Here is a 25,707-nt window from a genome sequence, read left to right as displayed (position 1 = left end):
TGATTTTCCGTGAAAACTCGCTCTCTATTTTTTCAACCTCTCAGTCAGTCACTGAAAAATTGTTAATATCGCTGCTTGGGACATGATGTCCGCCTGATGGCTACTCTCTTTGAATGTGTTACTTTACCACCGACATTTCATCGGTAACCCGTGTCTGAGACACACCGTTGTTGTCACGGTTACTGTGTGGCTGAAACATTTCCTCCCTCTGTTAGATATCTCCGTGTAAAATAAATGTTCCTCAGTGAGGAGCTATGACACTCTCTTCCTCTCCGCATCAAATGCACAGACCTGCGTTGTATGAAATAGCAGAGTTGCAACAGCACTGCCAAGTGTTTTAATCACTGTTTACTGTTTACGTTTGGTCAGCAGCTCGTCACGAAGCTTTTTTACCTCGTTTAAAAATCATTGCATGTTATAGCCGTGACACGTCCAGTTAGCAGGCTTTACAGCTAGCAGGCTAACTAGCTACTTTTATTCCTAGTAACAGTGCTAGAAAATGGAGCTACTGCCCAGCAAAACATTATCCACAGATGCATGTGCCTAGACAGAAAATCCCCAGTTTAATTAATCACTGTGGATGTTTTTGTCTTCGGAGTGGGAGACATTTCGACGACATTGTCATCGGAGAGTTTGACAGGAGTGAATTATTCCCCATACTGTACTGTACTTGGCTTTTCTCCTCCAAACCAAAGCAAGATGGACTCTCATTCGGCTTCTCTGTCTTGTCTGAGCAGAGATCGACATTTTGCACGGAAACGAATATGTGTGCTTAACGGTGGAGGTAGGATTACATTATGTAGGAAGACGGATCGTTTATTCGCATAGCTTGTAAATCTCGTATTGTTAGAGACTGTCACTACTGTAGCTTCAAGACTTCACTCCCAAGACAGTCCGATCGGGCATCAGCAGTTTTACCTGTGAACAGCAGCAGAGCTCCTCAGTGAAACTGTGCCTGCCTCATTTTGGCAAAATTATTCTGTATGACATGCATCCACCACTCGCAGGGTTTCGGCCTACATGTTTTGGTTTTGTCCACAAGGGCGGATCGACTGCATGATTGAAGTGATCGGTAATCACATTTGACAAAATGACGATGTTGTTAAGGTCTTCTTGTGCCATGCACTGTCCCTCTCTAATGTTGTATTAAAGTTGCTTTGTGTACATTTTTTCTTGCCGTCGAGCTCATGTTTGTTGGAAAATTGTTGCAGCGATGACAGCCTAACGCATGACTGAGAGCGGTGTCTTGTATTTTATAGGTCATCGTCATTGCATGAGGCTGTGGCAGATTCATCTTCATCACTCATACAGCATTTCCATAGTTTTTTCTTCAGTAAGTATATCTGTTTCCCACTTGACATATAATAAGTACCTGTATTAAGAGTAGTCAATAAGCTTATCACTGATAGATCATTTAATTGGTGTCATTTTTGGTAGACATCCAGAGCAAATGCAAACATGTTAAAACAAAAAAAATACATCATAATATTCTATTATGCTTGATTAAAAACAATCAGGTTGTATTCATTTTCTAAACCATGTTCACCTTTTTAACAGTGACCACAGTTATTGCATTATGTTTGAAGATTTATATTTCTTGACTCATTAACATTTTGTCATTGTTTTACTGAATAGCTTATAATCAATACATATGGCTCATAATCCATGCAGACTTTTATGATATGTAAATCTGCAAGTACACATGCATTATTAAAGAGCTATGAACAGGTTCAGTATGGTTGAGCCTATATAAAAACATAATCACTTGTAAAAGATTAAAAAAAGACAAGATATGATCTTGTTTATTCACTTCTATGTGGACATTCTTGTAAAATATGACTCATTTTTAGCCTTAAACATTTTGGGCTCTTAATGACTTATTGGTACAAACAAGTGACATTTTTCTGAAAGGTTTCCTCAGCCGGCAGCTGCAAAATGTGCTGTACTAACTTCATTTGAATCAAGGGGGGACAGGGGCAACCCATTCAAATATTTCAAAGTTAACCAGAGTGCTCGTGAAAAAGGATGAGTTGCCCTGTACTGACTGTGTTCAAACACCAGTCACACAGCAGAACCAACAAAGTAAGGTAGACCAGCAAATCCTGGGTCTACAAGGTCAAAGGTTACTATGTTTTATACATTTGAGGTGGCATAGAATATGTTTCAGTCATTGCACGTCTGCAGCTGCCCGATGAAGCTGTCGACTGAGCAATAAAGAGCATGCATTTCTTTCTCATTGTCTGACAGACTGTAACATGGCTGTCTTTAGAAGTGGAAATGGTTAAAAAAAAAAATTAAAAAGAATTTCAGCTTAAATGAAAGACATTTGGACTCAAGAGAGGTTCCTAAAAGTTGGTCTCACAGTTTCAGTTTAAGCTGCTGTAAGTCTGAGGCTTTATTTAAGTGACATTACAGTTCCAGATGTTTCGATGCACATTGTCTCAGCTAAAGACCCAAATGGCCCCCAGAGAACATCGTCAGGTCATACTTTCAGCCGGTTTGAAGCAGAAACTCTGATCATAATCTGATCCTGACCAGGCTAGGTTAACAAAGTCAGTTACCATGTTGATTTAAACGGGTAAAGGAAGAGCCAGCTTTCTGACACACAAAACTCTGACTTAAGGTTCAACCGGGCTCAACAGAGTGATATTCTCTTCAATCCTGCTTACTTCCCTCAGCTCTAACATCTCTTGGGTTGCAGCCAATGATTATTAGATCAGTAACAAAAAAAAGGATTTAAATTTCATCCCTTTATTCCAAAACGGCACATCATTTCAAAGTGACAACAGGTTGTTGCTTTAAAGTTCCTGCGATGGGGAAATATTGTGTTTTTAAATGATTATATTAAAATAAAGTGTATGACAAATAGATTTTTGAAAGGTTTTGCTTCACTACATATCTTTAACAAAAGTCCAAAGACTAACTCAAAAAACCCAACATATGTGTTAGGCAACCTTTGTCAAGACATTTGTCCTTCCTCACTCCCCACTCACCTAAAGTAGTTTCTTCACAGGACAATTCAAAACAATTAGGTCCAGTTTTACTGATTTAAAAAGTCCTTATGTATAAGTCATAGATTGATATGAACTTTATGAATCCTGAGGGAAATTCTTATCTTTATAACTTCACAACTTTTGGCGGCTTTTTCTCTTCAAATTAATTAAATGTGTCAAAATAATTTAATCCTAAACTACTTACAGGAAACATTATTGCACTGTCAATACGTTCCCTTCAAACTGCTACACTTTGAATGCAGAGCTTCTACTTGTAATGGAGTGCATTCACTGTGTGATAAGTGAGGGGGGATATGGATTCTCAATGTCTGCCAACACGTCACTGACATTTTAGTCTTGTTGTTTTCTAGGTAACCAAAAGCAAACAAACGTTTCGTCATTTTTGTTTCTTAAAGATTCATGTTTAGCTCTTCGACATCACCCTTTAAGCAATGTGAAAAACATGTATTGTTATTTTGTGTTGATGAAATGAACACTCTTGATGAAAATGAACACTTAGTGCAATGAAAATAAAAGTAAACATCACATCACATTTAAACACTTTTATTACAAATGTTGTTTCAGCTGTCAATCATTTACATCATAAATGTGTATAAATTCAGTCAAGGTTAAATAGAACTTGAATGACTGTTTTACATTCATTTTTGAAAAGCAGAATAAGTTGAATGTTTTTTGCCATCTAAAGTTTTTTGTGCAAACCAGCCACGAGTCCACGAATGTGTGAAAATGATGAAGTAAAAACGTATCAAAACTCCACTCAAGGATTACCATGATCTTATTTAATCTGGTAGACCTCTTAATTGATGAATCCATTTTAACCAAATATTTGTTAAACACCTCTGTAGTCATTCCGAACACTTGAACCGTTGTGCCAAAACAGCAGCTGATGGTACTAATAAGTGACACGGTCTAGTTTTTTTTTTTTTTGTATTCAACATTTATATTTCTTTTCAAACAGGTAATAACAAAGAGAAATTGAAACAGAACATTAAACAAAACAGGAAGAAAAAGAAAACAAAATTAAAACAAAATAATCACAATGACTTTAAAGATAATAGTTCACACACTGTTTCCCCAAGGTTAATAGATCCGACCAATGTTAAAATGAATCAAATGACCAAGCTGACCTCTTAAGTTACAGGGACTGATAGCCAAGCAATGAAAGGGCCCCACGTAAACATGTGCTGATCCAGTTTGTCCAACAGAGAATATGTTACTCTCTCATAAGCAGCTAATTGAGCCACAGTTGTGGTCCATTCTTCGGAAGGAGGCGGGTGTTTCCTCCTCCAGTGCCTCAGAAGTATTCGTTTAGCTGTCGTGAGAGCCAGAATAATCCATTGTTTTTCGAAAGAGGACAAGTCACAGTCTTGAAGTTCTGTTGTCGAGCCCTGGATAGCTAGCTTAGCAGAGACTTGGAAATTCTTTTTCAGTACTTCGTAAATAACCTGTTGGATATTCTTCCACCAGTCTTTAATAGCAGAACATGTCCAAAGTATATGAAAGATAGACGCACCAGTCTCCCCACATCTCCAGCAAGAGTCTGTAGATATTAGTTTCCACTAATTGTTGAGGCATCCGGTACCACAAATGAACTATTTTCAATTGGATGAATTTGCCCACTTCTTTAAACATTGTATTTATATTTTTTAGTTAAATTCATTTTAACCATAGTGCATTTCATCTTCTACCACTAACACTTTGGAGGATATTAATCAACATCATGTTGATCATCAAACAGATTGAAGGGTAAAGTGCTACAGAAATAATGTTCCAAATCCTGCTGTGCTGCTTTGTTACAAAAGCTCTGAAGTATTACTTTACTGTACCACTTGATAGTCTCTGTTATCAATTGTTCTCTGTGATATATCTGGGCAGCTGTGTAATCTTGTAGACTGTTTTAATAATAGTTGGTGGTATGTCGTTCAGTGTTAAAGTCTTTGCTCAGTCCATCAGTTATAAATCAGTATCCTTCACAGCTCTGTTCCTTGCCACTCTTGGTCTTGTAGTAGTGGGATTCTCCAAGGCAGGTTAAACAAGAACATTAGCATAGCAGATTAAGGCTAATGAAAAGATGGTCAGAGGGGGGATACATTTAGTCAGTTGGTCCCTTGCTTATGTAAAATTTAACCAAATTTAGACAGAAGCTGATGTTCAAAGGCGTACTATGCATGAACATGAAGTTGCTTTTTATCGTCTCTTCATGTTTGTCTGCATAGTAAGATGGGAACTTTCTTTTTTTTTTTTTCTACAGGAGTGTTTTCTTCATTGTTTGCAAAATGATCCATGTAAATTCTTATCTTCTGAGAATTTAAATAGATTCATAACTTCTTAAAATTGTTATGACTTTTTTTTTTTTTTTTTGGCCAATCAGTCACTCCCTGCTTGGTACTAAGGCTAGCTTTTTAACCATACTCAGTAGAATGCCAAATGGAGCAGTAAGGAATTCAGCCAGTCTCACAGATGAATGGAGTAGATCCTGATGTATGTACTTACTCAAAAATAGACTTAACATCATGAATCCAGAATCCAGAATAGATTCACAATCGAATTGTGCCCCGAGAACCATCATTTAGACACCCAAAGATTCCCAGCTCTACTCTCGGGACTGTCTTGTTTGTTCGCTTTTCATGATGATGTTCAATTTTTTGTTGATCAAATAACGAGTGCTGTCAATCTACCATAGTTTATTAGTTTTGATAAATCATGATTAAGCCACATGTGTTGAACAAACACCCCTACTTCAGTACGTGACAGTTTTGAAGTCAGAGCATCCCGTCCTAATGCATAATCTCCACATGCTGTCATTGATTAGATTGAGAGATGTAACCCTCAAGAGTAATGCTGCGCAAACAGACCTTTCATTACTGGGATATCTACGTGGTGAGTTTTTTTTTTTTTTTCACAGTAAAAGAAGCCACGTCTTCTCTTTTTTTAATGACAATCCACAGTATTGTAGACAAACATCAGGCTTCATAATCAAACAAAGTTTTATATCATGTACACACTTCAGTCTGTAATGACCTTCTGCTGCTTAGTAACGAGAGCTCTCCCTTTCTCTGCTAAGTCTGCATTAAGAATTGTTATCATCAAGTTTATTTAAAATAAATGAAGCCGAATGAGGCTCTGTGTAAGTTTGTGTATGAAGCGGAAAAGTCACGTGATTCAAAAAATAATTAGGTCTCTATATATTTATAAACATAAGTTAATGGGTTAAGAGGAACAAAAATGTGAATGATTTGTTTTAGGGTGCACTCCCACGAGGCCCTCTGTCCTGAACCAGGCCCCGAGAACAGTTACGTCTTTAACATACGCCGTCATGTAACTCATGCATGGCTTTACAGTATCATGGTGCGTCCGTTAGTTCAGAAGAAAGTCTCATAGTCAGTATAAAGAACAACCACACACACACACACACACACACACACACACATAACATGACTGCAACTAAACTAACTTTACATGAGTCATTTTGCTCAGCTGCGTCCCCATAACACTTTTGAATTTCTCAATTATGCAAACAAATTATGCAAACTGTCAACTGTACGTCATGTCCACATTTCAAATCCATGCTTGTGCTCGTGCATGAGCAACCATACCGTCGCTTCCACATGTGCCAGGGCCAAGGAAGTGGACCGTTGTGTTCAGCACTCGCACACTATGTAGTCAAACGTGCGTGGACCGAGTACAGATTGCCTAATGTGAGTGCGCCCTTAGAAAGCAGCATATAAGTACCTTTGGTGTTCGGTTGTAGGGTCATTGCACAATCCAAAAAGAAAAGGTCTTTAACACACTTTAAGTTTAAAGGTCCAGGGTGGACATTTTCTTTCACTTTTCACACTTACGGACATTTTCTTTCACTTTTCCTTACAAGGTTCACAAAGACAGTCTGCTTGCTTGAAAGTCACACAGACTTTCTTGCTTCCAACAATATCTTGCACACATTTTGATATTCTTTTCCTAGCACTAGGGAGACTTTTTTAAAAACATCCTGTCTCGTTGTCCTGTCAAGACGGTGACATTTTTGACACACTTGCTGACCTTCTGGAGGGAAAGTCAAGGGGAGCTCAGGTGTGATTTGTTTAGTTTTTTTTAATTTACACAAGACTTTTTTTCAACACGGTTTGTTCTTCATCAATCACTATACTGTTTTTTTTTCCTGAAGCACACATTCCTGTTTTCTCTGTATTTCAGGGAGTTTTTCTATATCTACTTCCTTTTTTATGGATAGTGTGGGAGCATTTCAGCACACATAAGACAGTAGATACGTCTAGTTAGCACCAATGACAAGAGGTACAAGACGTTTAAAGACGGTTATTTAAATTATCTAATTATTCTTAGTAGTATTATAACTAATAATTTAAAATAAAACATTTTTATGCAAATCTTCTTAAAGTCATTAAGTTCTCTCAACTAATCATGCACATAGCAGTACTTATTATCACAGCCATGACACCAACTATTACAGGTATGCGTAAACGTACTTGGCCAGTACTGCTGATGTGTTTCATTTTCCATTCAACACCATATTCATGATGCAACTGAGGTTTAAATATGGCATTATTTGAGGCAAATCTGTTGTTTTTTAGGTGCGGTAGTACCATGAAGGGGGGAGGAAGGGGTAAGGAACCACCTGTAGCAGGCGAGGTCACTGGCAAGCGTCCCAAACGCAAATGCCTGCAGTGGCATCCACTTCTCTCCAAAAAGACACTGGATTTCTCTGAGGAGGAAGAAGAAGAGGATGAGGAAGAGCTGGAGAAGGTTAGTGACGGGGTGTGTGATCATCTCTATGAAAACAGGTTTGTCAGGTCACCCCAGAAATGGGGATAGACCATTTGATCCTGCATTGAATCTGACAGTATTTGAATATGTTATCAGCAGCCAGTGCGGTGTGGCCCGGAGCAGGGCCTGCAGGTGCAGCGTGGAAGCACAACAGAGGAAGTGGAGGAGGATTCCAATGAACAGCGTGCACGGCGGCCAATGAATGCCTTCCTCCTCTTCTGCAAACGACACCGCTCCCTGGTGCGGCAGGAACACCCTCGCTTGGATAACAGGGGTGCCACCAAGATCCTGGCTGACTGGTGGGCTGTGCTGGAGCCCAAAGAAAAGCAGAAATACACTGACATGGCCAAGGAGGTGAGACTGCTGTTTTGCTTTTGCAACTGTTCAAACGCCAACGTTTTGAACTCTCCACTTCATAAGCACAAGTTAAACCTTCAATTGGTGCCTCAGAGCTACAATTGCAGCAGATCAATAAAAGACAAAAGAATGATGATGACCAAGGATCTAGGTACAGTCGATTAAGTTTTAATGTGTGGACATAGAATCTTAAAAAGTCTTCAACTTCAACATCAACTTAATTATTGTCCCAAAGGAAATGACATCTCAAGCAGGCATCAAGTGCACAGCAAAGCAAAAACATCCGAAATAAAGAAACAACGGTAACAAAACAAAACAAAGGTACAGCAGCCACAGTGAGACAGAGGCTGAAACAGTCCCGACAGCACTGAAAAAGGTGCTTTAGGACAAAGTGGTGTGCAGCAGGTAAAATAAATACTGGAGTTCTAATGAATAATCAAGCTTACATAGATAAGCCAAGAATAAATAGAAATACACATTTAAAAAAACCCCAGTTGAATTGTGCTTCCAAATGAGGCTTATCAATAGCAACAGGGACAAAAGAGAGTCTTCCGCGGATGTTTTGGTTAAATAAAGGGGACAAAAAGAAGGTGGTTGGGACGGTGTAGGATTTGTTGAACCTTACTGATGACACCCTGTCTTACTAGAGAAGGCCTGCGGCTGAGCTTACTGCACACCAGTCATCTTTTCCAGCCTGTTGTTACTGTACAAGTTTGATTCTCACAGTTAGTTTTTACAGCGCCAGAAAATCGAATGGGTTAATGAAATCAGTGATGTGAAAACACTGTGACGTTTTAGAGCTGCACTGTGCAGCTGTCACATGAGAAATAAAGAAGCACCAACAGTTTGTCAAACAACAGCGATCACTTTGCTGACTGCTGGAAGCTGAGGCAAAGAAAGAAGCAATGAGATCACTGACATTTGAAGATACAACTGGATGCCTACAGCCTGACTTTATGCCAAGTTTATTTAATTACAAGTCCATAACTGATCAGACTTGTCTTCTGTGTGTCTCAGGCTCTGCTTTATGTACTGTGCTCCTGTGTACTTACTTTGCTTTAAAACCAGGTACATGCACACATCAGTACACTGTAGGGATCTATTTCAAGTCCAAATGCCCTTTAACTTTTGCAGATATTTGTCTGTTTTACTCCCCCTCTCCTCATTCCCCCTACCTAAGGCAGCCATGTTGCAGAATCTCAATGCTGCTCTGTCTTACTGATGGGCTGTGGTCCGTTGGAAAAGTGACATCAATGCATACACTCTATAGCTTTTAAAAAGACCAAAGTGGGAGTTTGCAGGGGCTGGGGGCTTTGCTGGGTGTCTCTAGAACTAGATTTCTGATTTAGATATTTCCCATCCTTCTTCTGGTTGAAATTGATGGGGAAAAAAGGCAAACAATGGAGCAGAAACAGAAGTCTGCTGCCGTTGTGTCCGCCATAATATTCAACAGGCTGGCCTTTTGGCTGTTTGCGAAGCATCTTCTTCCTCCTGCATCTTAACTGTCACTGCTGCTCACTACTGTGCTTCTACTGTTCTGATTGGTTCCTGTTTGGTGCTGGGTGGAGTACAGTGATTCTCAAGTTATGTTGTTAAGTCCTCACTAAGCTCTGTCCAAAAACAAGTCAGTTTTTTACTGAAGTTATGTTATTGTTTCAAAAGTGTTAACTTAACTAGTAGAGAGTAATGTCATACATACTTAAAAAAGACGTTTAAACTTTGTGTGACCAAAAAGTGAAAGTTTCTCATTCCAGTGTTTACCACAGTGTTACCTCTTATAGAAGATTGTTTCTGAAGAATCTTAGGACTGAAAACAATAACACTTGTTAGATGTTGTTGTCACTGATGATGTGCCACACTACATGATACTCTGCAACCTAAACCCTGTTTTGTATCTCAGTTAAGCCTTTAGTGTTTTCTTGTTCATCAGTATATCTCTAACTTTTTCTAAAAAGTTTCTAATGTATTCAAACCACACCCCCACAGTCCTTGTGTCAAGTATCAGCTTTATGTTTGTTAAACTCTTGATGGATCATGCCTTTGTTTTCCTTTACTTTGACTGTAATCAATGTTTTCTGGGGGATTAACAACAATGATCATTGATGCACTTTAATCAAGAAGTATTTGTAACCTGATGAAACTATATTTTGTTGTTTCAGTACAAAGATGCCTTTATGAAAGCGAACCCTGGCTACAAATGGTGTCCCACCACCAGCAAACCAGTCAAGAGCCCTTCTTGTCAGCCAGTAAGTAATCCCCGCAAAAAAGTTTGGTCCTTCTCTTCCAACTCAGCAAAGGACTCCACCACTGCCAAGAAAGTGCCCAAAACGGACAGCATGCCACAGTTAAACTTTGCCATGGCAGGTGTGTACGACTACAGCTTTTTTTTTTTTTTTTTTTTTTTTTTGATGTATCAACATGTCATAAAGTTGTAACTACTGTCATCGTTTGACAGATCCTACGAAGATGGGAGGCCTTAGCATGCTGCTGTTAGCTGGTGAACATGCCCTCACAAACAGAGAGGTGGGTACCGGTTGGAAGCCACCAGTGAGTGCTTCCTTATTCAAGTCAAGTTCTCTTTTTGAATTTTTACCATACACAGGTATACAGTGAGATGAAATGTTATGCCCCAGCTGTCCAGTAGGTGGCGTCAGAATATAATCTGTGATGTCATACCTGCAGCACCAAAACGTTGGTGTTTTTTTATGTTGTGATTTTGATTGTCCAGATTCTTTTTTTCACCACTTAATGCTTTTAATTGTGTCCATCTATTTAGATTCCTTCCAGCACTAAACCTAGTTTACCTGACACAGCCAGTGAAGGGAACTCCTATCCGGGGCATGAAGAGGAGGTGTGTTCAGAGCTCATATCTCTTTTCTCCCTATGCTCTGTATATTTTAGACTAGAAACTTCACATTGTGTAGTAAAGCAAGATGTCAGTGGTGATAAGAAAATGGCTTCATTTAGCTATAGATCTGTTTAGTGCATGTGACATTTTTACTTTCAAAATTTCTTTTCTGACTAATTAGAAGTTATCTGTGAAAAACATCTTTAATATGGCAACATACTGGGTAGAGATTATAAATTATGGAAATGTATCCCACATCAGAAATCAACAAATGCAACTGTTAAAGTCCATAACATCAACAAAGCCCAAATATACCTGAAATATTGGTGTATTAGAGGCATTTTTAACACTTCATTCACTTCGTTCATTTTAAAAGTGGGCGGTGTCCTATCTGCACGACTAATACAGCCATACAAAATACTAAGACATGCAACCTTGTGACTGCAAGTGAAGCTGTCACCACCATCCATTGCGGTCAACATGACATGGATGTATGTTTTGCCACCCCATTCATTGCACAAAGCCTGCTGGGATATACAGCTCCCTTATTAGGTCATAATAATAGAGATGCGTGATATATCAATTTGATCATTAAATCAGGTGTGTGGATAATTGAGACTTTCAGAAATGAAAATCAAGATTTTTCTGTTAACGATCTGCACCGTTCCCCTTGGGCTCCCATAATTCACATCCTCCCCCCTCGTTTACTACCGAGTGGCTGGGTGGCTCCAGTTATGTTCCACCCAGTCACAAGTATTTTTCAGAAGCTGCTCTGCCTCATTTCTACTTTTGCTGACTCCTAAAACTGCATCGTGCACTTTCAAAGACAGGCTTTCTGCTTGCATATTAACCCCCAAGAGAGAAATTCAGTTTGATTGTGTTGAATTGTATCGATGTAAAATAAAAGCAAAATTTGTTTTTAGTACATTTAAACATTTCTTTGTAATTTATATATATTTAAATTCCCAATTGAACTTTTTACATGCCATTTTTGACTAGAGATAAAAGAACTCGCAGATTTTGGTTGTCTCTAGACTTCACGGTGGCACACCAGTCAGTGATCTCATTTTACCTTTGCGATTTAGATATCTAGGATTACGTTTTTTATAACTTTAATTTGAGGACAACTGTAGATCTGAAAAATAATCATAAAGTGTCTTAGTTAGATTCTTGACATCAAGAATAGTCATTTTAATTAGTGAAAGTGTCACATATTCCACTTGTCACTCAAATATCTGTAACAGCAGGGTTTGATTTGGAAAAGGGATCTTGCTTTTTAACATGGTTTAATATTCTAAATGTAGAGCTGAACTGAGTCTTGTTTTGTTATTTTAATTTGCAGATGATGTCTGGGGCGATGCCCAACAGAGCGGCTGACCTTACTGAGAGCACGGTCAAGTCTGCCCGTTCCCCTCCAGTTGAGGTAGGACTGTATTTCAATGACATAATGTGTACTAATGACTAAGATCTATATTTTTCTACAGAGACAGGATTTACAATATACTAGCCTCTGTGGTCAATGTCAAAATTGTTATTGAATAAATCCCTATCTGACAGCTGTTGAAAGAAGCTGCTATGTGAAGCATATCATACTGTCCCTGCTCTAACAGTCACTCCTGGTTAAACATACAGTCTGTGAAGATGAGCCCAAAATTAGCACCCGTCACTCTTCAATTGTGGCTAAAAACCTAATTTGGTGAATAAGACAAGTGAGGTCAGACACCAGTGATCAGATCTGTATCAAACAAGCTCTTAAAGTTGAAGGATCACATTTTCTACCTGCGACTCTAAAAGCTGTATCTAACTCTCTGATTGGCCCTTACAGTCCACTTATATTTTAGTCATTCCTCCATTTGTGACAGACCAAGTCGTGAAGCATCTAATCTGCTAAACCCAAGTTTCGAACACTCACAAAGAACACCCAGACTTCCAAGTGTTGTAGCAGGGCTCTTGGTGAGCTGCAGACTGGCACACAGCTACAGTTAATCGGGCTGTCCTGCAGCAGCAGCTGCTAAAGCTGCTAATCCTTTAGTTTCTATGGTGCAGATATACATTTTTAAATCACTAAGCCTCGCATTTACCACTGCCACTGCGGGAGGCGGAGAAGTAGCTAAACACTTATCACACCCACCAGGAGACGGTAGCAAAGACAGCGACTGTCACCATGAGCTGAGCTAGAGTTTGATCGGCAGCAGAAAAGAGTAGCTGATAAACAACTGTCGGATAAACCACGAAGGAAACATCTGAGAATGCAGAAAAATTAGCCGCTTAAGAGTTCATTAATTTTTTAGCAGAGTGGAAATATGTTCTCAAATTAAAAAAAAAAAGGTATATTAAAAGTATTAACAATCTCTGTTGCAAGAATCTGAAATAATAAGGTGAAAGTTCAAATTAAAAAGAATGCAAATTTTTATAACATAACATGACCTAATCTGCATAATGGGCTATTTCAAATGTATACATGAAATCGTTTTGGGTTCGAGCGAGGAGGTTCCTGGTATAAAAAAATCTATGTCTAGGGGCTGTTACGAAATATGTTGCCAGAAAACGAAAAAAAAGTGTCTTATCAGCCATTGGCAGATGTTTCAAAAAGTCAGTTTTAGACCCTGCTATGAATATTACTCAATGTGAAATTTGAGAACTTGACAGCAGATTTAATGTATCCAACTTTGATAATAACCTCCTCTGAAGGAGTGTTCAGTATCAGTAACCATGGCGACATCGGGGCGTTAAATGAAGGCAAACTTTACCACATTGAAACCTAACAACATATCTTCTTAGCTCTGTGAATGAAGCATCTTCAGAGGTCCAAGCAGTGGGATCTGACAAAAATCACACAACACATTTTTTTTTTCTGTGGTCACAGATGTCTACGTCATTAGCACCTGAAGGAAAGCCATGCAGACAATCGGCTCTCTTCCAGCTTGCTGAGGTAAGACATCGGACAGTTTATAACTAATGTATCACAGCACAGATTCATATTATTAATGAGAAAACTATTTTTCATCAACTTAACTGATCATAACGGGCTGCCCCCCCAGAAGCAAGCAAACAAGAGTGTTTGTGTCATTACCCTGTTAAGGCTGTCTATTTAAGTGATCCTTCCTCTCTACTGCCTTCAGTAGTAGTGACCGAGGTGTTACAGGGGCGAGACAGGCTGGGCGGAGCCTGAAGGCAAAGGACAGCACTGTCTGTGTGTTTAGTTGGAGCTCCTGCTGTTACTCTACGCATCGCACCAGGCACCAGGCACCAGGAATTCACAGACTGGTAGTGTTGTAGTAAAGACCACTTTTTCAAGGTCTAGGTCTCATCTCAGAATTGAAAGCATGGTCTTGGTTAGTGTGGTCTTGACTTCAACACTACAGAAGCTACACTGAGAAACAAAGATCGTGCCATTGCAAAAAAAATCTGATTACTTAATGGTTATCAAGATTTTAAGCAGGAGCCAAACTGTCCATGAAGGTCTCTGTCTCTCAAATACAACGTGACCTAGAAATAAAAACTAGTACTTTAGAGCATGCTCTTTGACCCTCATGCACATTTGAAGAGGGGAACTGCCTTCAGCTCACTGTCTCAATAAAATCTTTCATCTGGTAAACTTATATAGTTAAAACAATGGTAATGGAGCAAATGTGGAGATGTCCTGACGATCAGAAAACGTAATGCAGAAGGCAAAGTATATAACCTCGCCCCCACCCTCCACTTGTTTGAGGTTAATACTCCAGAGAATATCCTGCTGCCTTCTCACATCATCCCACTCAGACTTGTGGAAATTTACCGGGGGGGTCTGGCAGAGGAAAGTTGTGTTCACACATAAAATATCCAGATTTCCATCTGTCATTTTCAGTTTTCTGCAAGTGTGAAAGCCATATAAGACTTTATATCAGTGTCACTTTGTATTCATCTTTTTATTTTATTTTTTTATTAGATGTGTTTAGCATCCGAAGCTGGGAAAATGGATACAGTGGTATCTCAGCCCGAGGACAGCTCCTCTTCAGCCTCTCTCAAGCAATCTGCAGCTCAACCCAAGATCAAGGATGAGAAATCAGACAATGACAACTGTCCTCCTTCCTCTCCCACTCCTGCCCTCTCACCTCTGCTCTCCCTTTCTACCTCCACTGATGCCACGCCTACGCAACTCAGCAGCCAAAATGCTCGTGTCAAAAACAAGGGCAAGAAAAAAGAGACAGCCAAGTCAAATGATGAATCAGAGTCGTCCTGCTCAGCAAAGAAGTTCATCAAGAAGTGTAATCCTGCAGAGTCAAGTGTGGACAGTGTCTTCAGCACCATTGAGGCAGTGGCCAAAGGAGTCTGGAAGGACACAGACGAGAAACCTAAGAAGAAAATCCAGAGCAATCCTAATGGTGGGAATTCGGGTACGCCCAGAAAGAAGAGCAAGCCCAAAGTAAAGACTTATGTCAAAGACCAAGAGGAGGAGATGGAGGAGGAGATGGAGGAGAACAGAGCGCAGGGCAACTCCTCTGAAGTTGAGGTAAAGGAAGAGGTGACAGATGTTAGTACCAAGGCAGAGTCAGAAGAAGCAACATTTGGAAGCACAGACCTTCAGGACATGAACATGGCAGAACCCTATCACTCCCCCTGCAGCTCTTCACCTACAAAGCTCACAGAGGAGGACAAGGGAAAGGAGAGGTCAAGTGAAGGGATCTTCGATTCCAACTCAGAGAGCTGCGGCTCCAGGAAGTCCGAGCGGCGCTGTAAAGGGGCTCTGTATAAAACGCTTGTTTCTGAGGGGATGCTGACTTCACTCAGAGCCAACATTGACCGAGGTATCAAATTTGATTGACTTGACGAAAAAAATCTGCGGCATAAATAACCCCAGTCTTTGTAGAGTGTTATTTAATTAAATAATTTTGAGGAATAATGTGTTCCCGTTTGTCTGAACTACATGTGTGTCTACAGGTAAAAGGGGTGCTTTCCGTTCCTCTGACCATGATGCAAACTGGAGTGATGACAGCTGGCCAACCTCTCAGATGGGACCTAATAACCCCAAGAAGCTAAAAAAGTCTAAGTCTAAAGACGACTCATCACAGGGGTAGGTCATGTGGTTTCAGATATTCTTTCAGGAATAAAATGATAGAATTGGTCGCTGGTGCTTGAATATGTCACCCCTAATTATTATTATTATTATTTTTTTTTAATTAAATGATTTAAAAAATAATGGTAATACAAACATTGAGTCATACAAAGTAGAAATAGAATCTTGTTTTTACATTGTAATATATTTTATCCACATACACACATACGCTCCTTTCCTCTTTTACTATAAACAGCACCATGTCTCCCAGCACTCTCCTTCCTCATTCCGCCAACACAACTCTCGTTTTAAAGGTTTCACTCAGGATTTCATTGCGACACATTCCATGGATTTAAGGAAAGACTTGACAGTGGACATTTCTCTCTTTCTCTTGAGTTCACTTGAGCCATCTTCTTTCCCTAAGCCTGTAGCTGTGAGTGATGGAAGATATCATGAGCAGTACACTAGACATACCTCAGATAGGCTGCTTCCTTTGGTGGTCTGAGCATATTTGGTTTTTAAAAGTCAAGATATCGAATGTAAGACGACCATTTAAAAAGTCCACACATCTACGTTGAAACCAGAGCAGGTGGTGAGCACAAGAAAACACGTCTTTTATGATTTTTTCTGCCCATGTCCCCTTAGGGACCCCTTCAAAAGAGGATTAGGGCAACATAAAAGTGTTCTGACTTTTTGGGGAGAAATACCAACTTTTAATTTAGGTTTCTACCCCTAAAGCTTCGACGAAGCCTGAGTGATCTCACACATAGATTTACTGCAGGGGGCTCTGGAGGCTCATCGGTTGAGGGTAACGAAAGTGTTCAAAGTGCTCATTGCTTCTCCTGCAGGCACTGACCAATGACCAATAGACATGACTGAGCTCTGTAGGAAAAATCTACAAGTTATTATTATTTTGCACTTGAGTGAATGAATGCTGAGGTCTGATATAGTGTATATGCTTAACTGTTTATATTCCCTATGTCAGCCTAGGGAAACTGGAGGAGGAGTTTGAAAGGAAGTTTAACAGCCTTCCCCAGTACAGCCCAATGACATTTGATAAGAAGGGGACGACTGTGGCGAAGAAGAAGAAGAGTGACAGCTGCACCGTCCCAGAGGACGTTTCCAAAGCTATAAAAGGTAATAAAAAAAAAAACAACGATTTTTCCACTTAAGAAATGACTGTTCTTTGATATGCCTTCATTTCATCCATGACCCTCTCTGCACCCTTTTGTGGAGTCACGTTATCCACTCTTGTGCTGCTCAAAAACGTCAGACACCATAACATAGCATTTCCATGCTCTTTTTTCTTTTCTTTCTTTGCTGTATCAGGGTCATCTCCATCTCAGAAAAAGACTTCATTCCACAAGATTGTTAGGAAGCACAAACACAAAAAGGAGAAACCAGATGCAGTGGACAAAGGTGAATCCGAATGTTGGTTTCTGTGCATATTTCTCATAAACAACTTAATTAAGAACTTTCCTCCTCACCAAAACAAACAAACCAAACAATTAAAACCAGTAAAAACTCTGAAGAACGATTTTCAGGTTTCAAGTCTTTTGAGCTCTTCTTAGCCAGTCAAGGTACTCTAAAAGCACACCACCTGAAGTGATTTATGGTGTCTTCCTTAGTCGTCAGATTTTGGTCCCTCGTATATCTCAACAGATTTACTGTGTAGCATCGTGTCGGGTGATTTAAGAATCTGAATCAGCTTTAAAGACTTAAAAAACTGCATCGGCTGAGTTTCAAATTATCAGTTAAACTGCTGCATTTAGCTTTTCTTCTTCAACAAGTTTGTGCCTTATGAGACGTCATTCAAGAAGCAAAAATGTGATAAAGTAATCATACAAAAAATGTTGGTCAAGTTTATATGCACTACACTCAAACTCATACAGATTTAAAGAAATGAAAATTACTTATCAAGTTAAGTTGTTGTTGCCCCGTGTGCGAACTGCAAACTAAAGTAGAAAGAACTGTTGTTCCTTTAATTTCATCACAGCCTTTGTTCTAATGTAGTTCTAATCTATTGTGAACCTTGTCTCCACAGCAGCAGTACAGAGTGATCCCAGTGTGCTGGAATCAGTTTCTAAAGCCAAATCATGTGCCCCTGTTACCATAATGTGCCCCGACTTGCAGGGCACCTCTAGTATGGAGATGCTAGTTGGTAGCCAGAAGAGGAAGGCAAGGAAGACCAAGATCACACACTTGGTGCGCACAGCTGATGGCAGTGTGTCTCAAGCTGAGGGTGAGTTGAGCAGTCATTAGCTGCTGTCACATAGTCTGGGCATGTTGGAGGATATGAACATCATCAGCACCTCCCACTTTCTCTCTGCGTGAACTCTTCAGAATATTTTCTGCTGCCTTTTTACACCAGCTCACCCTGACTTCACTCAGAAAATGTACTATGGAGCTAGCAGGAAAAAATCTGGGTAGAATTGAGTGAAAATTAGTCTTGATCAAGTTTGTTTGACCTACAAAAAGTAAGATTTTTACTAAGATAGTCAAATACATTTTTAATATAATTTAACCCCTCTTTTGTTTTATACACTTTTCTTTTTATAGAGGAAAAATCTAAGGACCTGAACCAGGAACAGGATATGAAGCCATTACCCCAACAGAATTTATGCAATGAAGAAGGGTGCTACAGTAATCCCAGGGCAGAGGAGGTGGAGGAGGAGAGGAGCATGGCACCCCAGGAGCTACCTGCTTTCTTCAGCCTGGCTGCCCTCGCTGAGGTAGCAGCCATGGAAAACGTTCACAGGTAGGGAAAACAAAGAAGATATCTCCAGTATAATCATTTAATATTGTTCAGTCTTTATAGTTATTGGACACACACATTCACCCATTCAAACTATGTATTTGTATTTTCCCTTTTCCTGCTGCAGACTAATGTCTCTGTGTGGACAATAAAGATAACTTTGAGCATCAGTGTTTACTATTCATACTCAGGAGCAATTTAGGGTTTAATGTCTTTCCCATGGTCACATGTGACTGAAAGAGCTGGGGATCAAACCCGTGACTTTCCAGTTGACTGACTCTACCACTGACCTACAGTCGCCCCTTTTTCCCCTCAATAATAGACTGGTATAGTAATCCTATGGGATTTTTGCATTGGATTTTGGATCATAAAAAAAATAAGCTCTGTGTCAAACACACGTTTCTGACGCGTTGCTGTTTTGTTCAGCGGGATAAACTTTACAGATGAACATCATTTATATGAAGTTTGAAGAGTTAATGCAGCCGAGAGAAGTAAAAAGCTAACGTTATGCTCTAGCGAATTACACTACGGTCGGTTTATAACGACGTCACGACCATTATGCTTCATCGATCTAATCAGCGGATTTGACAAGCTAGCTAAACGTTAGCTTAATAAATTGTTTATTAACCTAATATTTGCAAGAACACTGAAAAAAATGACTAGAGACTGTAAGGAGGATTAGGGAGAGAGTTCCCGGTGTGATGACGTGTAATGTCTGCAACAACCACTGTAGCTACTCGTTAGCAACCGTTGTTTAAAGTTTGCATAAAAACTTTGAAATTCACAAGTGGGGTCTTAGCTAACGTAGTTTACCTCGTCTAACAAAACATCAACATCTCTTCAGCTTATACTAACCACAGACCTTATTTCAGACGTCTAACCACAAACCCATTCAAAATCCCCATTGACTTTTAGAGTTAGGAACCCATGGCACTAAAATGCTAACTAACTTCCTGGTTTTAGGACTCAAAACTACACCAGTCTATAGTCAATGAATTATGAAAAACAAATAAGATGTTACAAGCTGCAGGAACAATTGGGAGGATTAAAGATCCACTTTTTTTTTTTTTTTTTTTTTTTAACCCACTTTTAAATTCTCATCAAAGAAATGTGTTTCACAAATGAAACTTTGAGCTGCATGTTTGATCAAAAGCAGAAAACATTTTTAAGATAAATTGACTGGTGTGTCAACAAGGTGCTAATCAATCGACATTATTGTATATTCTCTGCATATAATAAAAAAGTGCACTTTAACAACATTTACACAGTCCTACACAATGCCATGATTATTTTACGGGGCTACACGTGGCATGCTGACAACAGGGCAGTCCACCATCTGATATTTCACAGCAGACTTAATGCCCTGCAGTATGCTGCTACATTGATGGACAAGTGATCCACAAATGTAGATGAACAGGCAGGAAAGCTTCAGGATTACATAATTAGCTTGACAGAGTGCCACAAAAGAGGGGCATACATCAGTTAAAAAAAGCAATTGACATCAATTGTGTGCAGGTACAATAGTGTTTGTACAGTAAAGCTTGAGTTATCAGACTGAGATCACAGAGAACATTTAGTTGGGTTATTTCACATACACTGTGAAGAATTAATGTCCAATGGTTTGGACGACAGCAGTGAATGCACTGAGTGTCTCCGGTGGCTCTGTGTGGGGAGATTTCTTAACAAGATGCAGCAAACCCAAGAGAGCGCCGAATCACATGAGCAAGCAGCTGCACAAAACAGGAAAATACAACATCTGTGGTTATGTGCTTTGTATTTAAAGATCAAACAGCGCACATTGCTCTCTTTTTCTTTCTCTCTCTCTCGACCACTGCGAAGAGTATATTGTCATTTGAAGGAGATTTTGTTTTTTCAGAGACCTCCCAACATGTTGCTTTTGAGGTCTTTTTGGCTCAAGTGCCAATCAGAGGGTCCCAGACCCCCGTATCTCGCACCCTGTATCGAGGCTTTAATTGTAAATGGAAACTGTCTATTTGAAATCGTGTGACCACCCTCCTCATTCTTTCTTTGTTTCCTGTTTCAGAGGCCAGAGAGGTTTGGCCGACAGTCAGAAGAAAGAGCTCGCCCAGACTCCGGTCCTCATCTCTTGCGCTGACCAGTGAAACTCTGCTGCTTTTATGAGAAGCCACAACATGGACTCTGGAAGTGGAGCTTTACTTTCCTTGGTGGTAACCCTACGCTAAAGGGAGACTTGACCTGGAAGTGTGGATGGACTCCAACTTCCCACTTGTGGTGAATTTACTTGAGCTCGGGTTCATGTTGGAGATAGAGCCCCTCTCCTTCGTACTCCTCGCTATCTCAGTGTTTCCCCTGAAGCCTTCCTTTGGCTAGAGGAAGGATGCCTTTTCTGAACTCCTCACACACCCTTTAGATGCTCTGTTAGGGCCTGTGGAAGAACCAAACTGTTCCCCAGTGCATGGCTTCCCTTGTAGAGATGGATGTCATGGGTTAATTGTACCCTGTTTTAAGGTCAAGTCTTGCAATTTAATAATAGCGTTTTAGGTAAACAAAACACAGCATTGGTTTTATAGATAAAAACACAGCTTTCCGTTACCTTTTTACCTCACACACACGCCTACTGAAGAGTTCCCTCCACCTCTGCTAGATTACCTCTGTATTTAAAAAGCTCTAATTCATCACTTTCCTTCCAGCTTCAACCCAAAATGACTTTAACCAGGGTAAATGACTTCCATTTCCAAACTCCCCACTGCGTGTATCCCTTTGGTACACTAATGTGGTGTTCTTAAACTACTAGGAAATCATGGTTTAGTATTTGTAAGTTAAGATAATGCTACTGTAAAACAGTACATAGTAGCTACATATAATCATGTTAGACTGAATGTGTGAGAGAAGACCTGCACATACTCATGCACCTGAACTACAGTTGGCTATAGCTAAAGGTGTTTGTCATTTTAACCATAGCTAGTTGATTCACAATATTCCTGTCAGGCTTCAGAACTGTTTCTTGTAATGGGGAGGTCGTGTGAAAGTGATTTAATTATAGCCTTAACCCTCCCGCCTTGATCTGCTTCCCCGCCCACACAACGCTCGCGATGCTCAACGCCATCCCAGTCCTAAATTTTAATGTCAAAACTTTGGATATGAAAATGCAGTTTTTGTCACTACTTGATCTTATTGCAGTTTGCGTAGCAGTTAGGAAGATTAACTATTTGTGTGCAAACTTTTCGCAAATTTTTTGGAATAGGTGTTTTTTCTTTTTTTTTTTTTTTTGGTATGGTATACAAACACTGCACTAATTTGTAGCCCAAGTTGCTCTTGTTGTGTGATAAAATGCTTTGTCTCCAGCGGTCACTGTGTTCTTCAACACAAGCCCGCAATAGTGTCTTCTGTGTCCTCGGGACCTGGCTAAAGCCAGACACATAAATGTTAAGGTTTGACAATCTGAAACATGTTTTTATAATACATAACTCATGAAATGAGCAATTTGGAAAAACAAAAATCATAGCAGGCTATTCAATGGTTCAAATGGAGACAGAGCATTAGAAAACAAATCCCCCTCTTCTTTTCCTATTGGCCTTTTGAGATTTTATTGCCGAGTAATGGTCTACTCAGAGGTCCCATTCAGTCAATTTTGTTATCTTTAGAAATATTTATATTTTGATGAGGTTGTTTGTTCTTTATTGTGATGTTAATATTAGGTCCGCATCATTCCATTTCCATGCCTGTCTTGGCCATACTTTTGTTTACAGTTCAGTTGTGAAGAAGGATAAGGACGCATGCAGTTACTGTAAGCTGCTGGTTTGTTGTCTTCCCGAGGGTCAAAGGAACCTGGAAGAGCCACACTTAGCTGCACTGCAAGCAAAAGTGACCAAATCGGATTTATTTGCAAATATGTGACTCAGATCCAATTTTTTATCATTGTATGAACTGCATAAATCACATGAAATCAGTTTTTTTTTTCTCTCTCTTTCTGAATCAGGTTTTTTCCACATTCATATGTGATCCTAAATCACTGCAATCTTAGTCTGAACAGCCAGGTGTGAATACAGGACGTCCATGATCAAAGCTTCAACATTGTGAAGCATTTTATTAATGCAGTTCAGTCCACGTGGAACTATTAATGATATCCTAAGTTTTCTTTTTGATGTCAAAATAGACTCCAGTCTGCTGTGTAGTTCCTGTTTTTTAAAGATAAACCAACTGAACCAGTGGATATTGCGCTATGTGTGACATCTTTGTTCTTTTGGACATGTGGACCCTTTGAGGGCCGTGTCCTGTCCACTCACACATAATCTCATGCAAGCCTTTAAAAAAAAAAGAAAAAAAAGTTGCTTCAAAAAGTAACAGCCAAACAAAATGATTGTATCTGAACAATAGATCTGAATTGAGCCTTCAGGCTTGCAGTGTGAATGTAGCCTTACTCTTGAGCAATACCCCTCACCTCCTTACCCAGCAGCCCTTGTTCCTCTGTGTAGACCAATACTTAAATCATTGCATTTTAAGTTTAACCACATTTCTAACTTTTATAGATCTTTGTTTTTAATTTGATCATACTTTTTTCTGTGTGTGCATATGTGATGCTCTTGAAAGTAGGTCCTTTCAACCTTTTTTAGGTCTTTTTAAGGTTCAATGTTTTCATCCCCCTGAGGTCAAGATTACTGGATGAGAATGTTTTCAAAAGAGATCAAGTTCATAGATGATGCATATTTCTATGCTTACCTGCTACAGTAAGCAGACCGGCTGTGAGATACATGCTCAGTCTGTACACATGGTCTCTTCACCTCTGGAGGTGTGTGTTTGACTGTCACTGCTTCATGTTTTTTTTGATAAGCGTGTAAAGGTGCTCCGATTGCTTTTTTCTTTTCTTTTTTTTTACTCTGACAGGACAGACAGGATCTCAGAGAACTTTATCTTAACATAGTATTTTCCTAAATGAAGGCATTGTTACATAGTAATAATGTTAAGCTTATGTAAGCCCTTGTGTGCAAATAGTATGTGCAAAGAATCTATGATTCCTCTCTAAATTTATGTTTAAAATCTTAAGAAAATGTTTCCAAACTGAACAGATGGACATGACAGAACTATTATATGAAATATTTTTTTTTTCCAGATATGAGGTAAAAATAGCATCAAGGTTCTTCCGCTGGTGGACGTTAGTGTCAATCTTTGCAAAGACAAAGAAATTGTCTTCCCCCCTAAAAAAAGAAATACATTTGCTTTTAGCAAGTGAGTTTATTGACATTTGCCAAAGAAAAGGGAAAAGTATAATGAAAAGAGAACCTGTTTGTTTTTTTTCTTCTGATAGAGAGTAAGCATAATGATTGCACTGCTTTTTTAGGTGTGTAAATCTTCAGGTAACAATATCAGCACAATTCATCATGTGTATCTTTAAGTATTTAAACCCAGAGTTGGAAGTGCAACAACAAGGCACCACTAAATGCCTCTTTTAATAAACAGTATTTGCACCTTATGACCCAAACCAAAATAATCATGGTATTTGAAAAACATATATAATTTTTACCCTCTCAATTAAAATTATGCATTTGAACTATTCTATATATGAGAATCAAGTCAATAACAAATCTACACATCAACCAAACAGCCATAATGTCATTTCCCCTTGGCCTCACTTTTCTAGAAAATGCTTCTATAAAGTCAAAATTCCTATATTAGTTACCAAAATGACTATAACACCCTATTGTGCTAGTACTGTCTTCTTGAATGTAATCATTTTGTACCTGTATTTTTCTAATTCAGTCTTGATTGTACTGTATGTATGCTATAATGATGTACTGTTCCTTAGGTGCATAGTTCATTACGACCAACAGGATAGCTGCTGTGCTGCGAACGTGATGGAAATTTGTGATTTGAGGTCCAAATGACTTACTGTACATTGTGAGCATCCATGAGACTGCTAACTGAGAGATTCTTGCATTGTGAATGGTAGGAAAACAGCTTTTCCTGATTTGCTACTTCTATTTCCTTTTTGGTAAAAGTGAAAGTCTGTTCAGGACAGTTTATAAAACAGGGACGCTCCTGCAATCAGATAGAACGATTGAATGCTTGAGTTTCAACTTATTTATTACTGTTCCTTTTTAAAGGTTTAGCTGAATAATAATAAAAAAAAACAATAAAATATACAACTGAATATGCATCCATTTATACATGAACATGTATAAGATTATCTACCCTTTACTGGAATGTAGATTACGGCTTTTTTTGTGAACAAGAGGTTATAGCCAGATCTTTGAAGTCTCTTTCCTCTGATAGTTTGTATGTGTTGAAACTTATTTATGTCACTAGTAATCATCATGACTGATATGTTTTATGATTGTTGCAGCCCAGTTGTTAAATGCAGCCTTGCCTTACTGGAACCCCTGCTTCGTGAGGGATCCCTCAGTCACCTGTGCGCCCTCTGTATGCCACAACACCCCACCCCCACCCTACCCCTCTCACAACTTTTATGTCATAACACTGTTTGCTGTTGCAACTATTATTCCTTTTACAATTTCTGCTGACGCAACTATTACTTCTTGAACACCTATTAAAATAGCATCTACTCCATCTGTGTGAAAATATGTTGTTTTTGCTGATTTATTCATGACCATGTTTCTTTCCTCATTGATCAGTATCATAAACCTGCCGCAGTTGGACAGGACAAGAGTCGGTATTTCCTCTCAGGGTGATGTCATTTTAGGTAAGCCTCGTAATTGAAGCTTTACTCCCAACTGTCCAGGTAATCTTGACAAAAAAAGAGCAACGCGTCAACCCCAATCAACACACCTACATTATGTGCACATTCTGATCCTCACACTTTTGCAAAACGCACTTCCCTAAACTTAAGATGCGTCGTCTGAAAGCCTGTGTGTGTGAATTACTAAACACTGAACTCAGAATGCATAAACAAAGACAACTGTATTCAATCCGATCACAGAAA

At 39.3% G+C, this 25,707-nt stretch overlaps 1 protein-coding gene across 11 annotated transcripts in view; it reads left to right on the top strand.

Moving 5' to 3' along the window:
• The window catches only part of bbx (BBX high mobility group box domain containing), a 28,484-nt gene extending 3,150 nt beyond the window's left edge, over positions 1–25,334 (top strand). For 2 of the 11 annotated variants that reach the window (XM_079356487.1, XM_079356484.1), the window contains exons 2-16: positions 1,260–1,333; positions 7,601–7,772; positions 7,890–8,147; positions 10,310–10,514; positions 10,606–10,673; positions 10,927–11,001; positions 12,341–12,421; positions 13,865–13,930; positions 14,927–15,785; positions 15,919–16,051; positions 17,019–17,170; positions 17,363–17,452; positions 18,078–18,275; positions 18,593–18,791; positions 20,833–25,334. In XM_079356487.1, the coding sequence (XP_079212613.1) occupies positions 7,614–7,772; positions 7,890–8,147; positions 10,310–10,514; positions 10,606–10,673; positions 10,927–11,001; positions 12,341–12,421; positions 13,865–13,930; positions 14,927–15,785; positions 15,919–16,051; positions 17,019–17,170; positions 17,363–17,452; positions 18,078–18,275; positions 18,593–18,791; positions 20,833–20,911 (2,622 nt within the window). In that variant the 5' untranslated portion in view covers positions 1,260–1,333; positions 7,601–7,613 and the 3' untranslated portion in view covers positions 20,912–25,334. Of the gene's footprint in view, positions 1–12; positions 785–1,259; positions 1,334–7,600; positions 7,773–7,889; positions 8,148–10,309; positions 10,515–10,605; positions 10,674–10,926; positions 11,002–12,340; positions 12,422–13,864; positions 13,931–14,926; positions 15,786–15,918; positions 16,052–17,018; positions 17,171–17,362; positions 17,453–18,077; positions 18,276–18,592; positions 18,792–20,832 lie in introns of those variants that run through there. The other 9 variants (XM_079356490.1, XM_079356489.1, XR_013780179.1 and 6 more) reach the window with 8 other exon arrangements.
• The last annotated feature ends 373 nt before the right edge of the window (positions 25,335–25,707 follow it).

Source organism: Symphodus melops (assembly GCF_947650265.1).
Source record: "Symphodus melops genome assembly, chromosome: 11".
In the NCBI taxonomy this organism is placed as follows: domain Eukaryota; kingdom Metazoa; phylum Chordata; class Actinopteri; order Labriformes; family Labridae; genus Symphodus; species Symphodus melops.
This window is presented reverse-complemented; position numbering and strand designations above follow the sequence as displayed.